Source organism: Equus przewalskii, chromosome 15 (assembly GCF_037783145.1).
Source record: "Equus przewalskii isolate Varuska chromosome 15, EquPr2, whole genome shotgun sequence".
Taxonomy (NCBI): Eukaryota; Metazoa; Chordata; class Mammalia; order Perissodactyla; family Equidae; genus Equus; species Equus przewalskii.
The window spans coordinates 28,040,769-28,060,135 of NC_091845.1; the positions used below are offsets into that span (position 1 = coordinate 28,040,769).

Consider the following 19,367-nt stretch of genomic DNA (forward strand, 5'->3'; position numbering starts at 1 on the left):
AAAGAGCTCAGGTTTTGAGCCCTAAAGCTTTCCAAATATCCCTTGTCCACTCACCGCCCCCCCCCACACCTCACCTCCTCCTGGGGCTGCCTATGCAACGGGCTGGTCTATAAAAATTGGAATAATAACCAAACTGAACAAGAATCTTGGATTCAAGGTATCCAGGTGTACTCGTCTCGATTTGAGTCACCCCAATTTCTTTCCAGCTCTTCAAGAGAGAAAGCAGGTCCTCGCTCACCACTTTGTTAGCACTGTCCTTTTAAAACTGAAAGTCTTGTGCAATCTCCAAGAGGCCTCCCCTCTGTAGGGGCGCTGGGGAAATGCATGAAACCCTGAAGTTTAATAACTGCATGTTGCCATGTAGTTATTATCCGTTGAGACTTACTTCTCCTTCTGGTTCGTGGCCTTCATCTGAATCATCACATGTGTTAATGTGGTTATTAAACGAAGGCTGATTTTTACCATACATCGTTCTCCTGGTCATTATGGGGCAATACCTTCCTCAGACTTCTCCCTGATCTGGAATAATTGGCTGAACAAAGCCGACTAGCTCATGTATGGTAAAACTCAAAATCTGCCGGTGGAGACTGCCCCCACCTCCACCGCCAACACGCGTCGTTTTGTATGTTGAAGCCACTGTTTGCCTTAAGCCTTCAAGTGCCCAGATGTCTTTGTGTCAGCTTTTTCAGAACCCGAGGCCAGTGGGTGACTCTTGTTTTCTCATTTTTATCCTGCCAGTAATGGATCAGGCACTTCAGAAGATTTGTTCTGGAAACTCGATGCCCTTCAGACCTTCATTCGGGACTTGCACTGGCCTGAAGAAGAGTTTGGAAAGCACCTGGAACAACGGCTGAAGCTGATGGCAAGTGACATGATTGAATCTTGTGTCAAAAGGTAAGCATAAGTGGCTGGACAGGCTCTGCATGCCTTCCCGCTGTGCGTGACTCACGGGAGGGTAGATGGCCACTCTTTCAATTGGCCGTAATTTGGATTCTTTTGGAGCAGGTATGGCCACCCAAGTCTAGCTTCTGTTCACCTGCCCCACATCTGTCCCAAACCCAGCACAATAAGGCTGCCAGTTTTTTTTCATTTAGCTCCATGAGGAAAGGGTCTGTGTTCCTTCTTGTCTCTGTATCTCCAATATCTAGCAGTATCTGGCACAAATATTTACTTAATAAATATTTGTTAAATGTACGAGTGAATGCATGGGTGGATAGCTGAAGGAAAAAAGAGAAACACATATAATTCTAGGCGTATCTGGTGCAGGTAGCAGGAATCTAATAACTTTCCAACAATGTAGGCAGAACCTCAGCAGCATCGTTCATTCTGCACGTATGAACTGAGCACGTATGACGTGCCAAGAATTACTTGTCTTGCCCAAAATGTAACTAGATGTCAACAAGGGGGCATGAAACATTAAATATACATTTTGATTTCCTATGACTTGCTTGTTTTGTCACTGTGGCGTATAAGATTGAGGTGTGAATGCTGCGCTTGAAGTTCCCAAGTAGACTGTTTTGAGTAGGTGAAGAGAAGAAAATGAGAACAATATGCATCCATTCAACAAAAATTGTGTGAGCTCCTCCTGTATGCCAGGCACAGTGCTAAGTTCTCGCATACCATGAAGAATGAGAGACTGCATCCCTTCCCTCGTGGCGTATCTATATCTGCATATCAGATACAGAAATGAAATTCCTCTGATTTGACATCATTATCATCAGCCTGTGTATCCCGAGACACACATCCAAGTTCCTTTTCCAGCTCATAACTGTTCCATTATTTTTCCTCACTCAAAAAAAGATAAAAAAGACCACAAGCAGCTCGGGCCACTCCAGATCGCCAGATGTTTTGCAGTTTAGTTGATGGATCAGTTGTGGGTGATGGGGGCTGGGTCTGGCTTGGAGTGATCTGAACTCATTATTTTATATCTTGGAAGAGGAAAAGAGAAATAATAGCATCAAAACTGGAAGCCAAAAGGGCAAAAAAACAACACAGCCCCAAGGAGGTGAGCGTCTCAACAGGAATTGGGAAGGGAGCTGGGTGTCGTGGAGCATCTGCGCAGGTGTTCAACAGCACTTCTGGAAGCTTGAAGTCCTGGTGATCCAGATTTTGTGTTTTGCTCTTTTCTTCCCACTCTTAGAACAAAAGGCGGTGTATTTCTCAAACCCAAGGTGAAAATGTTTCCTTAGGATTTTGAATTCCACCATTTCCTACATGGTCTATATCAGTTTTAGGAAAAGCAACTCTTTTCCTATGGCCAAACCATTCCACCAAAAATTTCTTGCAGGGCATTTCCCCTATGGTGAAAAGTTCTTCCCTGATCTGTACTAAGGGCTGCAATGCATTCAAATTAACACTTACTGGCTTCTGGTCTGTGTACACAATTATACAGAAAGACACATATGCCCTTCTCTGAGAAGCCAGTCTTCTGAGTAGGGAGTAAGAGATACGGAGAAGCTGGGAGGAAAAGGGAAGACATATAATGTGAAAGGTAGACAATGACTATTTACCTCTTACCACATATCTTTATGGGTCAGCCACGTCAAAGAGTGTGAGCCTCTCAGAGACAGGGAGTGTATCTTGTTCATTTTGAGCTTGTTGTCCTCCCCAGGTCCCAGCATCATGCTTGGCACATAGTAGCTGTTAAGTAACCATTTATTAACAGAAGTTGGCCAACTGCACATGTGCAGCTGGTCCTGGACGTTTAAATCTCCTGACAGCCTTTCAGTTAAGGCCCCAGACACGACATGTGCTCATCCCCAGACCTCTAGATTCAGAGGGTAAAACATGAAGAAATCCTTGGATGTTTTAAGACCTAGAGTCTACATTAGCAGAGGCTAGAACCATTACTTTCCTCTTTGGGACAGAATAAATAGCCCTTGTTCTAGAAGGAGAAAGTAGTAAGGACATTATTTCACAGATGTAAATATGCAACGCCAGAAAGTCAATCAGGCACTCCTCATTTCTACGTTTTGAAGAAATTTAAATCATTCATTTGACAGACTTAACAAAGCCTCTAGTCTAGTCTATGTCAGGCACTGTGCTCCACGCAAATTCAGGCACCCTAACTCTGCCCTCAAGGGGAGTCAGTTGGATTAAGTGACCTCTCCATTCCTGGCTTTTTGGTCCCACAGAGCCCTCTCAGTCACATTAATTTTGCATTCAGCTTCCTCTTTTCACAGCCCCACACTCCAAGGGCTATGAACAGTTCTCCTGTGAAAACAGAAGACGATTACTTCATTGTAAGCGAGCGATTTAGCATTTCCATTTCTCAAATTGGGCCGGAACTGGCACACAAGCCTCAGAAGATCAGCACAGGGCCCTGTCCAACTCAGTCCCCATCAGGCTTCCTTTTCACAAAACCAGAAAATGATGTATTTTCAGCATAGCTTAAAATGATCATCATGATTAGAAAGCTACTTCAGTGCACCGAGTCTTTAGAAGCCAAGATACATTTATCTTTAACATGATCACATAATATATAGGAGTGTTTTAAGGGTTTTTTTTTTTTTAAGTTTTTTTCTTAAGAACTGGGCTTCCAACCTTAGAAATTATACTTGGCTTCCCTGCATGCACCCAGGGTGTGTTAGCAAGCTGGCATCCTTTCCTGAGCTAACTAGCTGTGTGGTCCTCCTAAGCGCTGTTAGAAAACTGCTACAAATACCTTTTAAAGCAATGCTTTCCTGGTGGCTGCATGAGCTCCAGAACCTGACAGTGAACAATGCTGAAAAGATGCATTGGATGAAAGAAGCTTTAATAAAACCACTTGCTAACCAGGTGCTTTTCTTTAAAGACATGTGATGATGTGACCCACTTCTCTGAAACCTTTTAAAACATAACTGGGCCCCTTTACAATGCTGATATCAAGGATTAGATCTCACACCTGGATTACCAGCTGGCCCTGTCGGACTAGGTTTTTCCTGTGAGCGGTTAGCTCATTGCTGGGATCATAATTTGACCTGTATCAGAATTATGTTACATTAAGCTTCCACCATTACACAATTCTTGAATTGGTAAGTATAGGATGACATTTTTAATTATGAAAATAATAGATTCTTATTGCAAAATAATACACTGACATTGAAAAAAAAAAAAGCCAAACAAACATAGTGGAAGTTCCCCTCCCAGTGTCACTCTCCTCCCCAAAGGAAGCCATCTTATTTTTTTAGTCTTTAAAGCAATATAATAAGCTTGTGGGATTTTTTTTTTTTTTACTTCAGTCTCTCAAAACCAGAAAGAAAAAAAAAAAACAATAAATGTCATTTAAGATTTTTCCCCACCATGAGATTTTGAAGATTAGAAACTGCTTTTTTGTTTTTTGGCTTTTTAATGAAGTGATTCAAGGTAGGCAGTTGCCGATGTGAGAGAACTTACATATGCTATAATGCTATAATTGGGTTTTTGTTAATTCATTCATTCTCCTGCAATTAGGGTTCTCCATAGCATATAAACTATAGACAGAAATACGCCGAGCTACAGGTGTTCGTGTACTGTGAGAAAGGAAGGGTTTGCGTGGCTGTCTCCATGAATAGGCCTTCCTTAGTTGGGAAAGTCATTTTAAAAAGAACACATGTGAAGTCATTGTCGATTGAAACTGATTACAGCCTTCAATTTTCTTTTTCACTGACCTCTCAGAAAATGTCTTCTCCACCTGCTGCCATCTGAATGCTGAATTGGTCTTTTCCTACTTTGTTTTAATAGAACCAGGATTGCATTTGAAGTTAAGCTGCAAAAAACCAGTCGATCAACAGATTTTCGAGTCCCACAGTCAATATGCACCATGTTTAATGTTATGGTTGATGCCAAAGCTCAATCAACAAAACTTTGCAGCATGGAAATGGGCCAAGAGGTAAAAAAAAAAAAAAAAAGTACAGATTTTTTTCACCCCTCCATTGATCATGTAGAAGAAAACTTCGCAAATTTCTTCCATCTACACTGGTCTGCTAGTTTCAGAAATAGACTCTAACGTTGTAGATTAAGCCGTAGATGAATATTGGTATCTGTTTGTTAAGAAAATTTCTAAGGCCTGTGCTGATGAGAATGCCAATCACTTGGAAATCATTCTTGGCTGGAGTTGGGATGGCTGTAAAGTTCCTTTAAATCAAATGACATTTAATGACCTTATTTGTTAGGCTGGTATCTCCAACAGATCTGTTTGCCAGAATGCAAGTCATTTTCACATTTGAAGTGCCTTCTATCATTTTGAACATCTGGATGGCAGGAGAGCTCTCTTTCTTGCCTCAAGCATCTTCCAGGACATAGAATGTTAGATCACCCTGCTATCCACTCCCCGGCAGCCAGCAGGTTCCGAATTTCCAAGAAATCGCACACTTTCGATTTCCCTTAGATTGAGTTGATTGTGAATCTTCCCTGACCAAAAGTTTAGTCCTTTGCTAAGTTTCCAATTTCAAAGTGGTATTTAAAATGTAAAGGAGAAAGAAACAGCAACTTGGGCTTGATTAAAGACTATCATGATCATTTTTCTCCGATGGCCTTAAGCCAGCTAGATATTCATATACCAATTTAGAATTAATTCAGAAACATTTCTGGCAACTCTCATGTTGTTGCCAATTGGCATCAATTGCTCCTAAATCAGATCTTTCGATACCAGCTTTACATGCTCAGAATTTTCACTAAATTATATTTGCTCCTTATTCGTTATTTATTTTCTCTTTCAGCGCCTTCCATTTTTAAATGTGGGTTGGTGGTATTCTCTTTCTGGCAAGATCATCTCTAACCTTCTTTCCCCTCCAAATCAGCTTCCTCAGCCACCCCTGTTACTTCTACTCCTGACTGATTTTCTTGTTGGGGACCTGTCTCCAGGGGTTACATTCTAGGCACGAGGGTCAAAGTAAGCGGCCCTCAGTTCTCTTACCTGGCTCCGTTTGCTGCACGTGAATGATCTGGAGCCGCGGTTCTCAAATTTCAGCGTGCATCAGACTCATCTAGAGAGCTTCTTAAAACCCAGATTGTTGGGTCTCACTCCAAGAGTTTCTGATAGGTCTGGGGTGTGGTCCAAGAATTGGCATTTCTGACAAATTCCCTGGTGATACTAAGGCTGCTGGCTGGTCTGGAGACCACACTTTGAGAACCACTGGTCTGGAGGATCCGTGTGCAAAAATGGGTTAAGGAGAAGGGCTCAGGCACAAAGGACAGCCTCCTGAGGAAGGCTTGGGTTGGGTGTCCAGACCCGGATTCTTGCCCTGTCTTTGCCGCAAACTGGAGCTGGTCAAGTCACTCAGCCTCTTTGGACCTCAGTTTCCTCGTTGGTAAAATGATAGCGCTATTCTAGCTTTACTCAGGCTGTTTTTAACTGCAGAATCGGTTCCTTATTCCTTACCTAGAAGGCCACCATGTGAAACAAATAAAATTAGAACTGCTTTGGATGAAGTCGGGGGCAGAGGTCAAGGAAGAGGGAGCCCAAAGCCCAAGCTACCATGTTCCTCTTCACCTCTGCATTTCTTCACTGCCCACTACCCGCCGCCCACCCTTCTCTGGGGGACTCTGAACAATCTCTTAGGCTTCACAGAGCCCACTTTCAAAACCCTGTTTTTGGTGATTTCTAACGTTCGTTAAGATCCCTGTGAGTTCAAACTTTCCAGAATCCTTTCTCTCCTGAATTCTTCTCCCTTTAGAACTTCCTTTTTTTGAATTGAGATATAATTCACATACCATAAGATTCACCCTTTTAAAGTGTACAATTCAGTAGTTTTTAGTATATTCACAAAGTTGTGCAAGCATCACCACAGTCAATTGCAGGACATTTTCATCACCCTGAAAGTAAACCCAGACCCATCAGTAGTTATTCCCCAACGCTCCCCGACCCCAGCCCTAGGTAACCACACTCTTTTTCCTGTCTCTAAGGATTTACCACTTCTGGGCATTTCATAAAAATAGAATCTCATAATATGCGGCCTTTTGTGACTGGCTTCTTTCATGTGGCATAATGTTTTCAAGACTCATCTATGTTGTTGCATGTATCAATACTTCATTCATTTATATAGCTAAAGAATACTCTGTTATATGGATATACCATTTTGCTTGTCAGTTCATCAGTTGATGGACATTTGAGTTGTTTCCACTTTTTAGCTATGCTGCCATGAACATTTGTGTACGAGTTTTCATGTATACCTATTTTCAACTCTCTCGGATATATACCTAGGAGTGAAATGCCGGGTCACATGGTCAATGTTTAATTTTTTGAGGAGCTGTCAAACTGCTTTCCAAAGTGGCTGTACCATTTTGCATTCCCACCAGCAATGGATGAGAAATCTTAATTCTCCACAACTTAACCGATTATTCTTACTGTCTGTCTTTTTTAGTATAGCCATCCTGGTGTGTGTAAAGTGGTGTCTCATTGTAGTTTGGATTTGCAGTGATGTTGGCCACGTTTTGTATGCTTGTTGACCGTTTGTATATCTTTTTGAAGAAATGCCTATTTAAATCCTTTGCTCATTTTTTAAATTGAATCGTCTTTTTATTGTTATTATTATTATTTTTTATTGTCAGTTGTAAGAGTTCTCTATATATTCTGGATTCTAGACCATTAGCATGATTTGCAACCATATATTTGCAATGTATATGATTTGCGTCTATTTTTTCTTGTTCTGTAGGTTATCTTTTTCACTTTCTTGATAGTATCCTTTAAAGCCTAAGAGTTTTCTTAAGTTTTATGAAGTCCGATTTATCTATTTCCCCTTGGAGTTTCTTGAGATGTCCATTTTAAATAAATTTCACATGAATGACACCCTTCCGGGGTGGGGAAGAAATGTGACATCAGAACCAGCCTCTCTTTTCCCTCACTGGCTTTTGCAGTCCCTCTTCAGGTTGACTCAGTTGTGGCCATGTTTAAAGAACTCCTACATACCTGGTCAGATGGCTAAATAATCCTTCCAAACAAGCCAAGTCACTCTGATCTTAATTTTTTCTTTTCTTTTCTTTTCTTTCCTTTTTTTTTTTTTTTGTGAGGAAAATTGGCCCTGAGCTGCCATCTCTTGCCAATCTTCCTCTTTTTGCTTAAGGAAGATTGTGATTGAGCTAACATCTGTGCCAATCTTCCACTATTTTATATATGGGAGGCTTCCACAGTGTGGCTTGATGAACAGTGTGCAAGTCTGTGCCTGGGATACAAACCCACAAACTCTAGGCTGCTGATGTGGAGTGTGCAAACTTAACCACTATGCCACCAGGCCAACCCCTAATTTTCTTCTGTTTGAACTGGGGTTTGGGGAGAGTAGTGGGCATGGGAGAGGGGGGATGTTGTCACAGACCTCAACGAAAATCTCTTGAAATTTATGGAGCCATTTCCTATGAAAGAAAAATACTCTCACGCAATTTTATTATACAATTTCAGGGGACCTGTGGACCTTGTTAGGCCAAACTATAGACCCCAGTTGGAGACGTATGATGAGAAATAACAAGTTGATTTTGTCGCAGTGGACACTTCTCCTATCTTTACAATTAATCACTTCTACACTAGAATAGAATGACCTTGGTTTAACCTTCAAGTCTTGTTTACATAGAAGAACAAGTTCTCTAGTACCTTAATAACTATATCTTATGGACCCCCCACCCCTTAGCTACCAAACTGTGTGACCTTGAGCAAGTCACTTACTCTTATAGCCTTCCTGTCATCATGTGTCAAATGAGAAACAGAGCATGCAACACACAACCTTTGAGAGTTATGTAGCCCGTCAAAATTAGGGATAAAGCTCCCTAATTTCTGGACATAAGATTAGAAAGTCGTCTTGGATATGCCCAAATCGTAACATTTTTGAGGCTAACCAGTAGTGCCTACTTCTTTCTGGACATTGTTCTATTTGATAAAGTAGAAAAGACTTCATGTATTCCCTACGAATGATTCAACATTACTTTTTTTAAGGAAAACAATAACAGAGGTTTGTAAACATTTCCCTTTTTTCCTTAACTGGTGCACACACCCCCAAACTAAATGATCTTTATTAAAAGCTCGTCCAACACTGTATTCTTGTTTATGATTCTTATCCTAAGATTGTCAGTTTCCCAAGCCATGCTAGAGAGACCTGATATGCTATTCCTCCCTAGTATAATTGAATCAGAGACACCTAAGGGACCAGCTTGTGGGAAATGAGGCCTCTTCTGACCTTAGAGTGCCAAGTGACTGAGAACAGTCAGAATGAAGCCAGACATCATTGTCTATAAATATACACTTCCTCTGAGGGACCTTGAAGCCCTATGGCTATGACCTTGGGTAGAACTTCCATGGGAAGTTTCATGCAAATAGTCTCTCCCTAACTTTTCTCACTTTGTAGACTGACTCCAAAGTAAAACTGAATTGTTATAATGAGATTGGCCAAGGGGCAAGCCCCGTGGCCAAGTGGTTAAAGTTCCTTGCACTCCCCTTTGGTTGCCCGGGGTTCACAGGTTCAGATGCTGGGTGCAGACTTACTCCACTCATCAGCCGGGCTGTGGAGGCATCCCACATACAAGTAGAACATTGGCATGGATGTTAGCTCAGGGCTAATCTTCCTCACACAAAAAAAGAAGAGATTGGTCAAGGATGACTAGAAACATCCTGAAATTGGGAGAAAAATAGATAGATGTCCAACGTTTTTATACAGTTTTCACTTTGTGAGTATTGGCTATTAAGCTTATATTACAGATCTAGTTACTAATACCTGCTTCCACCTGGATTCCAACTCTTTCAAGGTGTTTTAGATGAGATACTGGCCAGGTGATACAATATTCTCCAATTTTAAGATCACTTCCTGAATTCCATCCTTGGCGTAAAGTCTCATCTAAAGGCAGCTGTTGAAACATTTGTTAACCATACTTTTCCATCTTAAATATTTATTTTTTTCATTAAAATTTGCGAAGCACCAATAGAGAGGAAATTGTGTGTTAAATAGTTTCTCACTTGGTCTAGTGTGTTTTCATCTCATTTCCAAGGTCAGATGGTCTTAACAGAAAGACAACATACACACAATCTGTTCCATGACAAGGCAAAATGTGCAGCACAGGAAGTCGAGTGGAATGATTTTCACGCAGTGATTGTGAATTTGCAGCAATGTAGCTCATCCGAAGCAAAAGTGAACTCCCCAGACTTTCCATACTGTTGAAGATTAGTGTTTCCCTTGCTCTCATCATGATCTAGTGCCCCAGAATATAATTTAAGGATATTATGATTATTATTAATAAGGTCAAGCCAGTCCAAGAAGACCAGCAGAGGGAACTAGAAAATGCAAATATAGGAAAGGTCCCTCTTTGTACCCATTGTGAGATGCAGTTGGAATTGGACAGTATACATCTGCCTGCAAGAAATTTTGTGAAAAAATAATCTAGTTGGAAAGGATGGTAATTAAAAGATGCCCTGGTAGTATTTATACCCCTTCGTGGAGCTTCGCACCTACATAGAACAATGTATCTCCCCAGAAAGAGCAGAGTTAAGGCGGAATACTCACTGTTGCTCCAGAAAAGCAAGTTAATCAAATAAGTCTCAGGAGAGTCTGGTAAAAGCAATTCATGCATTTTGTAATTACTTGAATAGGAAAGGGAGCTTGAATAGGATACGTACGCCTTTCCTACATGATAAGCAGAGTAGATGTTACCCTGCCCTACTATCTTTCCCAAAGTAGGTTTTATTTAATTCAGATTATAATTTACATACAATAAAGTATATGGATTTTAGATGAGTTTAGAGAAATGTACACACACGTGTAACCACCATGCTAATCAATTAGTAATAGTAGCAGTAATACTACCATATAGCTTCTAAGTTTCTAAGCTATGTTTCCATGCACGTGTCATACTTCGTTAGGTGAATGTGATTTCTGTGTTCACAACAGGGATAATTCTAGCCCCATTGAGGAGACGAAGAAATAGACCAACAGAGATTGACATGCTCGAGTTTCCTTGGAAGTAACAGGCAGAATAATCATATCAAAACCCTTTTGTTCATAAGCAGAAAAAAAGAATTGTGGACAGGGGTGGAGATCATAATATTCATCTAGAGTGAAAGGGAGAGCCCATGGGACTACCTGGAGAGAAGTCAGGGCCAAGTTTGGCCCAGAAAATTGAAGATGGGAAGAGTTTCCCATAAACCACCACGTCTCCATATACTTTAGTTCGGATGCCTTAGAGAATGAAAAGGTTTGAGGTCCCCTGCTTCTGAAGAGAAAGCTTGTTTGTCTTCCAAGAAAGAATGACATTGTTAACTCCTCAGACCAAGAGTCTAAATCTTTCTTGATACATAGAGAACAATTACTCTTGACTCTGCCGTTGCAGCCAAGTTTTTCAAGAGAATGTTTCTATCCTCAATGATGTTCTTTGTTTGGTTAGAAGCCCCTCATTTAATATTTTATATTGTATTATTTTGCCTACAACTAGCTTTTCTGAGTGAGTTAAATCTCGTAATTAATTTAATAAAATGTGAATCGTTTATAGCAATCCAAAGAAAAGCTAGCAGAGTGAGGCAGTCACATGAGGAAGGAAAGTAAGCCTGTGATTCTGGATCTTATCTCAAGACCTAAAAATGAATTTGGAGCCCTGTCAATATTCCTGAATTCTTTTGCTCTGACATCTTTCTTTGTGTTTCTAGCACAGAATTCTGCAGATAGTTTTTGCATTTAGCTTCAGGTTTATGCCACTTACTAGTAAATCGTTTCGTGAAGCCAACATGGGTTCTGATTCATCAGGGCTATACAACATGGGCCATTTGCTTTATTGTTTTTCCCCTAATCAACTGAAAGGAAACTAAAATGAGATGACTGAGCAATAAGACCATCTCTCCCTACCCTTATCTTCTACTTTATGAATTTGAACAAATAACACTATTTGAGTTGCAATTAGAGTTGACAAAATGTTTTCACCTCTAGACCCGCACTTAATCTTCAAAATAGATCTATGAGTCTGGGAGGAGGACTACCAGGAAAGGACTTGACCCTGGTTTTTAAATAATAATAATAATAGTAATAATAATAATAGAACAGACCTGCTAAAAATCTTTATACAGGGTTTGCATCGTTCCCTCTCAAAAATTAGTAATTCGTTCTGGCTTCCTCCCACCTCGTTGGTCCTAGGTAGTAGGATTATTAACTGTTTTTTTACAGATGAGGAAACTGAGCTATATTTTCTTAGGCAACATTACTTCCCAGCTTTGCATTGGGACTTTACCCAGATCTTCCAGTTACAAGCAAAATTCCCCTGTGACTCTAAATGAATTAACCTAATTCACATCCAATGGTTCTCTTTCAATAATTCTGATTGCCAGTTATCAGAATATCAAACCACATTACTATGGCTTATTATTTTTATATGTTTTCATAGCTTTTTGGATGATTTGTTTAATTTTTATTTTGTCATGTGTCCTTTTGTCCTAATTTTTATTTGCACTGTTCCTTTTTTTTCTATTCCTAATTAATCATCCTTCTGAAAGTTTGCTAAAGAGTGGGTAAGTGCATTTTCCTTTTCAAATAGCAGTGTTTTGCATTGTTATTTTTTATTAAGGAAATATGGAATAATTCAAATGGATAGTAAAATGATCTAATAAATGTCAAGGAGCTGGCATACAGTATTTTCTGTTGAAATCACTTTTCCTTTTTTCCTGGCATTTGCAGAAGATTTTTGTTTGTGTGGGGGTTTGTTTTCACTTTACTGTTTAAATGTAATCGACAGCGGCAGTGAGAAAAATTGAAAAACTTAGCAGCGGTCTAGGGAGAGGCTCTAAACCTGGGTCTGCTTACCCATGCATGGAGGAAACGAGTGGCTGCCACAGGGGTTCAGAAACAGACTCTTTGCCTCAACACCAAGTCAATCCCTGGGGGAGCTCTGAGTCATTCACCCAAAATATCTGAAGGTCTTAGAACAATTTTTGCAAAATTAGTCACAGTGTCCTGGTCAAATTCCCTTGGGAAGGATTCCACTCCCTAAGCTGCGTTCCCCCAGCAGTTTTCCAAAGGTAATTTCTCATGCCCTGTATTAAATTATTGTGGTATCCTGCTTTGTAAGACCCAGATCAACACAACACACTGCTAAGCCATTAAGCCATCCATGCTTGCTATGTGTAAATGTGTGTTTGTGTCTACACATATCAAAGCCATTGAGAGCCTTGGGTGGGGAACAATGCACCTGGTAATTTTTTTAAGAGCTTCAGATCTCTTGTCATCAAAGACATGGAGTCAGAATCTTACGGCTGCCTCGGGGACGATGGGAATACACTGGGTCTGCAGGCCAGTCTTTATTTATAAATTGCATCGTCTAAAAATTACTGACGGATGCAGTGCCATCACCTCCCAAACATGCTAATATTTGTCTTTCTGTGTTCTTTAGCATCAATACCATTCAAAAATAGACGAACTAATTGAAGAAACTGTTAAAGAAATGATAACACTCTTGGTTGCAAAGGTAACCTTCAGCTTCAGGTGAAATGTTTCATTGTGAACATTGCTTTGTGATGTCTGCATTCCCATTAAAATGTAACACGTTAAAAAGTTGAGCTGGATCCTCGTATTTCTCAGGAAACAAGATTGTACGTCACCCAGCCTCAGCTCAGAGTGATTTTTCTGATGATTTCGAGCCGCGTGAAGATGAATTGATGAAGTGGCATATGTTGACTTAATAAGAATTTGTCCCCAAACGTTGCACTAGGTTATGCAGAAAATGTTTGTTTTGTTTTCCAGCACTGACAAAGTTAGATTTTTAAATAGAGAAAGTTAAACGGTAATAAGGAATTCTGCCATCATGAAAACCCCCTTTCCTCTAGTTTCACATGCAGTGAGAGTCATAATAAAACAGAAAAGTCAGATAAAGCTATTTCAGTCACCCTCATGAATTATAGAATTTTAACTAAGTAATGCTGAATGGGAAGACATTTATATTTGCCAGTGCGAAACTTCTGTTTCCCCCAAATTACTGATAAAATACAAATAAAAATAGATTGGATTAAATGTAGTGCTAATATGTAACGTAAAAACTGCTTTGCGCAGTTTTGGATTTTGAAAAGTGCATTTAATATTATCGCATGCTATATGCAACTCAATAATATTTTGTCACTTTGCACTTCTGTAACACTCTATATTTGCAATCACATAATAATGAAGAGAAAGCCGGATAAGTCAAATATTTCTGTGTAAAGGCAGTCTATTGCTTTCCCCAGAGGCAGGAATCAAATAATAGAATGCAAAAATGAGCTGAGGGCTCAATGCTGGTCTCTATGTGGTCGGGAAATGTGGCTTTTTATTGTGAACAGTTACAGTTCGAAATAATAATTCTTTTTCTTTTTTGCTGTTTTACTAGTTTGTCACTATCTTGGAAGGAGTCCTGGCAAAATTATCCAGATATGATGAAGGGACTTTGTTTTCTTCTTTTTTGTCATTTACCGTAAGTAAAGATCTTCTTTCTTTCCTAGTTTTTGTTTCAGTCTAGGTTTAGGTTTGAGTTTCAGGGGAGAGGTGCTGTTGTGTCATTTTGGTTTTGGTTTGTGTATATATGTTAATTGCAGTCAACTACCAATGTGTGATAATAACACTAGGAGAATACGCAGGACATTTCATAACGGCAGGTAACTCAAGCTCATTTCTATCTCGTTTGTGAATATACAGTATGTATGTATCTAGCTGTTCGTACACACGCGCACCTGTACCTCTCTATATGTGTGTATTCAAAGCTGTTGCCGGCCTGAGCCCAACTCAGCTTTCCCAGGCCGATCACTTAATGTTTCTGGGCTAGCAATTCCTCATCTGTAAATGAGGGAAATTAATTTTAGAGGTTGCAAACGGAGACTTGCAGGTCAGATGGAGCTTGCAAGGTGTTTCCTTTGGTCCTTCCTGCGTCAGGTACACTTTTCTTCACTGAGTTAGTTGCCCATGGTTAAAAATCAGGCGAATTCACAGAGAAGTTCGTATTCCAGGGACTTTATATAAAGTGGACGGTAGGCAGCACCGGGCCTGCATCTGTGCACAGCAACAGTGTGCTGCTGGGGCTGAGTCTCATCCAGTCAGCCCACCAACAGGCCAGACATGTGTTGGCCTGTTTACTGTAGCCCCCTCCTGGCTGTTTTGCTCATTCACGTACCTGTCTGGGCTTGGGGACACTTGAGTTTACAACCTCTGGAGCAGATGATCGAGACTGTATAGATTCCGAGAGGCTCTAATTCTGTGCCAGAATTGGGCCCCGGCATAGAAGTGAGTTAGATGGTGGGCGGAAGCCGGCCTAATTCTCTGTAGGTAAATGATCAGTGGAGATGGTCACTGTAAATAGGCTGCTTCGGGGGCCTGGTTCTCCCACCTTCCTGTTGCTGGGCAGACACTGAAGCTGCATGCTTTCTCCCCATTTCTGACAGCAAGGGTTCTTGCTGGCTCTGAGACCAGCTGTTTTCCTCTGACAATGCCATAGGAAAGGCAGTCAATTTAGGACCCACTATCTACGAGTTTTGAAACAGCCTTACTGCATGAAGAATCTCTTAGAAAGGCAGCGAATGCAGGACTGGGGCCTGGAACAGGGTAGGGAGCAGCACATCATTGTCTTCGGAATCCCACAAAACTGGGTTCAAATCCCATTTCTAATATTAACCAGATTTGTGATCTGGAGTAGGTGTCTCACCCTCTCTGAGCCTCAGTTTTATTTTGGTTTGGGTTTGGGGGAGGGGTGCCCTTGTGTCATTTTGGTTTTTGCTTGTGTGTGTGTGTGTGTGTGTGTGTGTGTGTGTTAATTGTGGTCGAATACCAATGTCATCCAGGAGTGGAGAGTAAAATAATGTCCCCCATAATGAGCTGTTGTGAGGAGAACAACATGAGTGAAAGAGCTTAGCATAGTCCTAGTGCATAGTAGGCTTCACTAAATGGCAGCTATTATTAATAAAAGATAACTAATATGATTACTACACGATGCAAACATACACGCACAGGAGTTCCTTCCAGATATACCCTACTTTGGTCTTTCCCTAGCCCATATGTTAGATTTCCTGGGATTTAAGGAAAATGTAGATAGAAAACATTTAAAACAATTTTTAGATAACATCCATGTATCTACGTGCCCTGCTGGTTTTCATATGCAGCTCTAAACTTTCCAGGTACAAGGACTGAACTCAGCCCCAGAGGGTGATGACTCCAGACGCTGAATTTATTGGCGAAGGTGGGGTAGGAAGAGCATGCTGACAATAGGAATTCTATCTGATTTTACTCTGTAGAACCACCCATAATGTGTCACAGCTGAAAGGAAACCTATCCAACCCACTCCTTTGACAAACAAAGAAACCAAGGTCCAGAGAGGGGGAGTGATTTGTCTAAGGTCACACAGCAATGGGCAGAGTAGGGACAGGAACCCAGGTCTTCTGCCAGCTTCCCCCCACCCCTGAACGGCTTCCTGAAGAGAGTGGGATTCAGCTGGCAATTGCCTGGCACTAGAAGGCAGATGGGCAAATGAGTGGGGAAGATTCATAAAGAAGGATTCAGGGCACGTGAGTGGGAAATATTAGATAATCTTTCATTCCTCAGTGAAGTCACGGAAATGGGGAAAGAGGCAGAATTAAATGCAACATTTCTGGAAAACGTTCCCTTGACACCCACAAAAAATATAACTTTCTTTGAGTCTTCATTTTGAGCAACGGTTTTGACTGCACTGGACTTGAACCAGTGAAAACTAGGAAAGGCCCTCTGCTCTTTATGGAACAGAATTCAACCCACCAGGCGCCCCACCCTACTTACTGACTTACCAAGAGAACTAGTGAAAGTGGTCGAGTGGCAGCAGTAGCAAGGACATGGTACCAGGAGATTCTCGTGGGAGGATGAGAAACCTAGTGTATCCTACGCGGGACTTTTCCAGCTGAAATTCTCATCCTCTCCACTCCCCTTTCTGAGACATTTTGCAGCCACACAGCATGCCTAGTGAAGTCCCCGTAACTGCAGAACGCTTCAGTGCCTGTTGCTGGGCCCGTAACTTCCCTTCCTTAGTGACACTTCTCCCACACACTTGGCCACCCCAAGGCCAAAAGCACCCACTTATCATTTGCAGCCTATGTTCTCATCTCCTGCTGGTATTCCAGTGTTGGAGAACACGAGCTGTGCTTCGAGGTGGCAGAGAATATCTCCACACGTGGATTCTGAGCTCCTGCCCAAATTTCAAAAGGGCCTTCGAAGACTTCCCGCAGCCCAGTTGTGTTAATTATCCCAGAGTGGAGTGGAGGTCAAAGGGTTGAGGAGAGGCACCAGGTATTGTGGAAAGATACTTGAAATCAATCAGGAGAGAACCAGCTGTGAGTCCTGGGAGGCCGGACAAAGGCGCGGTGATAGTGCCGACACCCTGGCAGGATTTCCTTAACTCTGCTCCCATTTCTGATTCAATTCTTCAAGTATTACTGTGCACTTACCACGTCCCCACCTCAGCAGGGCTGCCAAGTATGAGCCATGTGCTCTGCCCCCCAGAAAGCTGACAAGTATCGACAAATATGCCACCCTTTCCCCCTCTTTCTCCCGCTGAGCGCCTCCTTTCCTGGGTGGGCTTGATTTCATGGTCCAAGCCAGACATTTTGGAAAACGTCTGCAGTGGCACAGAGCAGGCAGGAATATTTATTTCTCGTCTCCATCTGCATTGCTTCCTCTCTTGGAGAGGAGCTGGGGGGAGGAGGGAGGATGAGATGTGGCTTCTTCGTGCCAGCCCGAGAAGCGCCCAAGCGCACCCCTCCTCTCCTCCCTCCCCAGCCTCAGCAGCAGTAGCAGCCTAGGATTTATGGAGGCAGGCGCCTTTCGAACTTTTGAAAGATCAGCCCAGTTGGAAGTCACAATTAGCAACTATCCGCCCATTTCCCCTGACTACAAGATGTGCTTTTGTGTGGGTTGTCTGCTTGGAAGCAGCCCTTGTCTTGTGGGTAGCTTCGCGCTGTTCTTTTAGGAGGCCAAGAAGGGGGACAAGCAGGTGCCCCGGTCCCTCTCCCAGCAAGCTAAATTCCTCTCCTTGGTCCTATCCAGGTGAAAACAAATAGCTGCTTCTGAAATCCTTTCATTCTTTCGTTCATTCATTCACCCAACAAATGTTACAGAGCATTTATTGTCATGTATTGTGCTAGGTGCTAGGAACACAGCAATGAGCAAGAGAGACATGCTGTCTGTCCTTTTAGAGCTTGCATTTAGGAATGGAGACAGACAATAAAGGAAAGAAAATTACAGAGTGGGGAAAGCACCAACAGGCCACAGACTGGAGCGAGCACAAGAGAGAAAGTGGAGGGTGGCCTTACTGCAGCTAGGATGGTCTTGGAAGGTCTGTCTGAGGAGGAGACACGTGACCTGAAACTAAGAGGAGTCAGCCACCGGTAAAGAGGAGAGGAGGATCTTCTGGACAAAACAGCAACTGCATTGGCCATGAGGCAGGAAAGCAGAAAGCATTTTTGTAGGATATTTTGAAAGTAGCATGAACAGGATTTAGCGATTGAGTGGATGTTGGGGGTGGAGACTTGATTGGAAGGGGCAAAGGTGGAAGGCCCGAGAACCGTGCTGTATTGAAGAGCTCAGCTGTGCTGAATGAGTCCTGAGAGTCCATGGGGTACAGCAAAAAAGCCCGGAGTGGGGAGACCTGGCATGGGACCCCAGCTCTGCCCCTGACCCGGGAGCCGTGTGACCTGGAACACGAGACCACGTTTTGGCTTTTAATTCCCTTCAGTGTAATATGACGACAGTTATATTAGATGAATTCAGAAGTCTAAAATAGCTACAGCTCCTATTCTTTAAGCACTTGCTAAGTGCCTGGCACAGGGCTAACTGCTTTAAATATATTTTTCTCTTTGAATCCTCTGAACAATCCCATTCCAACAACGCTCTTCTGCAGATAATGAAACCAAGGCTCAGAGAGGGTAAGCCCTCCAGCTGGACCAGTGTATTCCCTTCCTCTAAACTCTGGAGCCTCCAAGGAGGAGTGAAGACGTAGGAGGAGCCCACCCCCACCTCTGGCAGACAGAACAATTACATCAAATCCTCTGAAGCCCCCTAGAATTCACCCAAGATCCCCCTATGAACCAAATCCATTTGAGATGGTCACACTATAACATAGAAGCCAGTCGGGGCAGGAAGCATGAGGCCCTTTTGAGGGCTGTCAGTGACCAAAACCCTACTGTATGTCCAGTCTCACAGGTCTCAAATTACCCTCGTTCACCCTTTTTTCCTTTTGCCAGCATGGTAATTGTTTTGCCCCTTAGAAATGAAACAAAGTAGACATGGTTCTTCCTGCTAGAATCCAGCGTAGATCAAACAGCAGCATCGAATGCTCTTATGCAGAGCTCTTGCTGTCACGCCAGAGAACAAGGCCACAGTCTTGGTCAAAAGCCGGAACTGGCTCAAGGGAATTCACTTCTGTCCCCAGAACATTTTGGTCATGAAGCGTTTCAAACTTTAGAGTGGGGTGAA

The 19,367-nt window shown here is 42.1% G+C and overlaps 1 protein-coding gene across 32 annotated transcripts in view; it reads left to right on the forward strand.

Moving 5' to 3' along the window:
- CADPS (calcium dependent secretion activator) overlaps window positions 1-19,367 on the forward strand; it is a 437,791-nt gene that overhangs the window by 356,999 nt on the left and 61,425 nt on the right. For all 32 annotated transcript variants that reach the window (XM_070576926.1, XM_070576929.1, XM_070576936.1 and 29 more), the window contains 4 exons: window positions 739-894; window positions 4,702-4,849; window positions 13,306-13,380; window positions 14,272-14,355. In XM_070576926.1, the coding sequence (XP_070433027.1) occupies window positions 739-894; window positions 4,702-4,849; window positions 13,306-13,380; window positions 14,272-14,355 (463 nt within the window). The remainder of the gene's footprint in view (window positions 1-738; window positions 895-4,701; window positions 4,850-13,305; window positions 13,381-14,271; window positions 14,356-19,367) is intronic.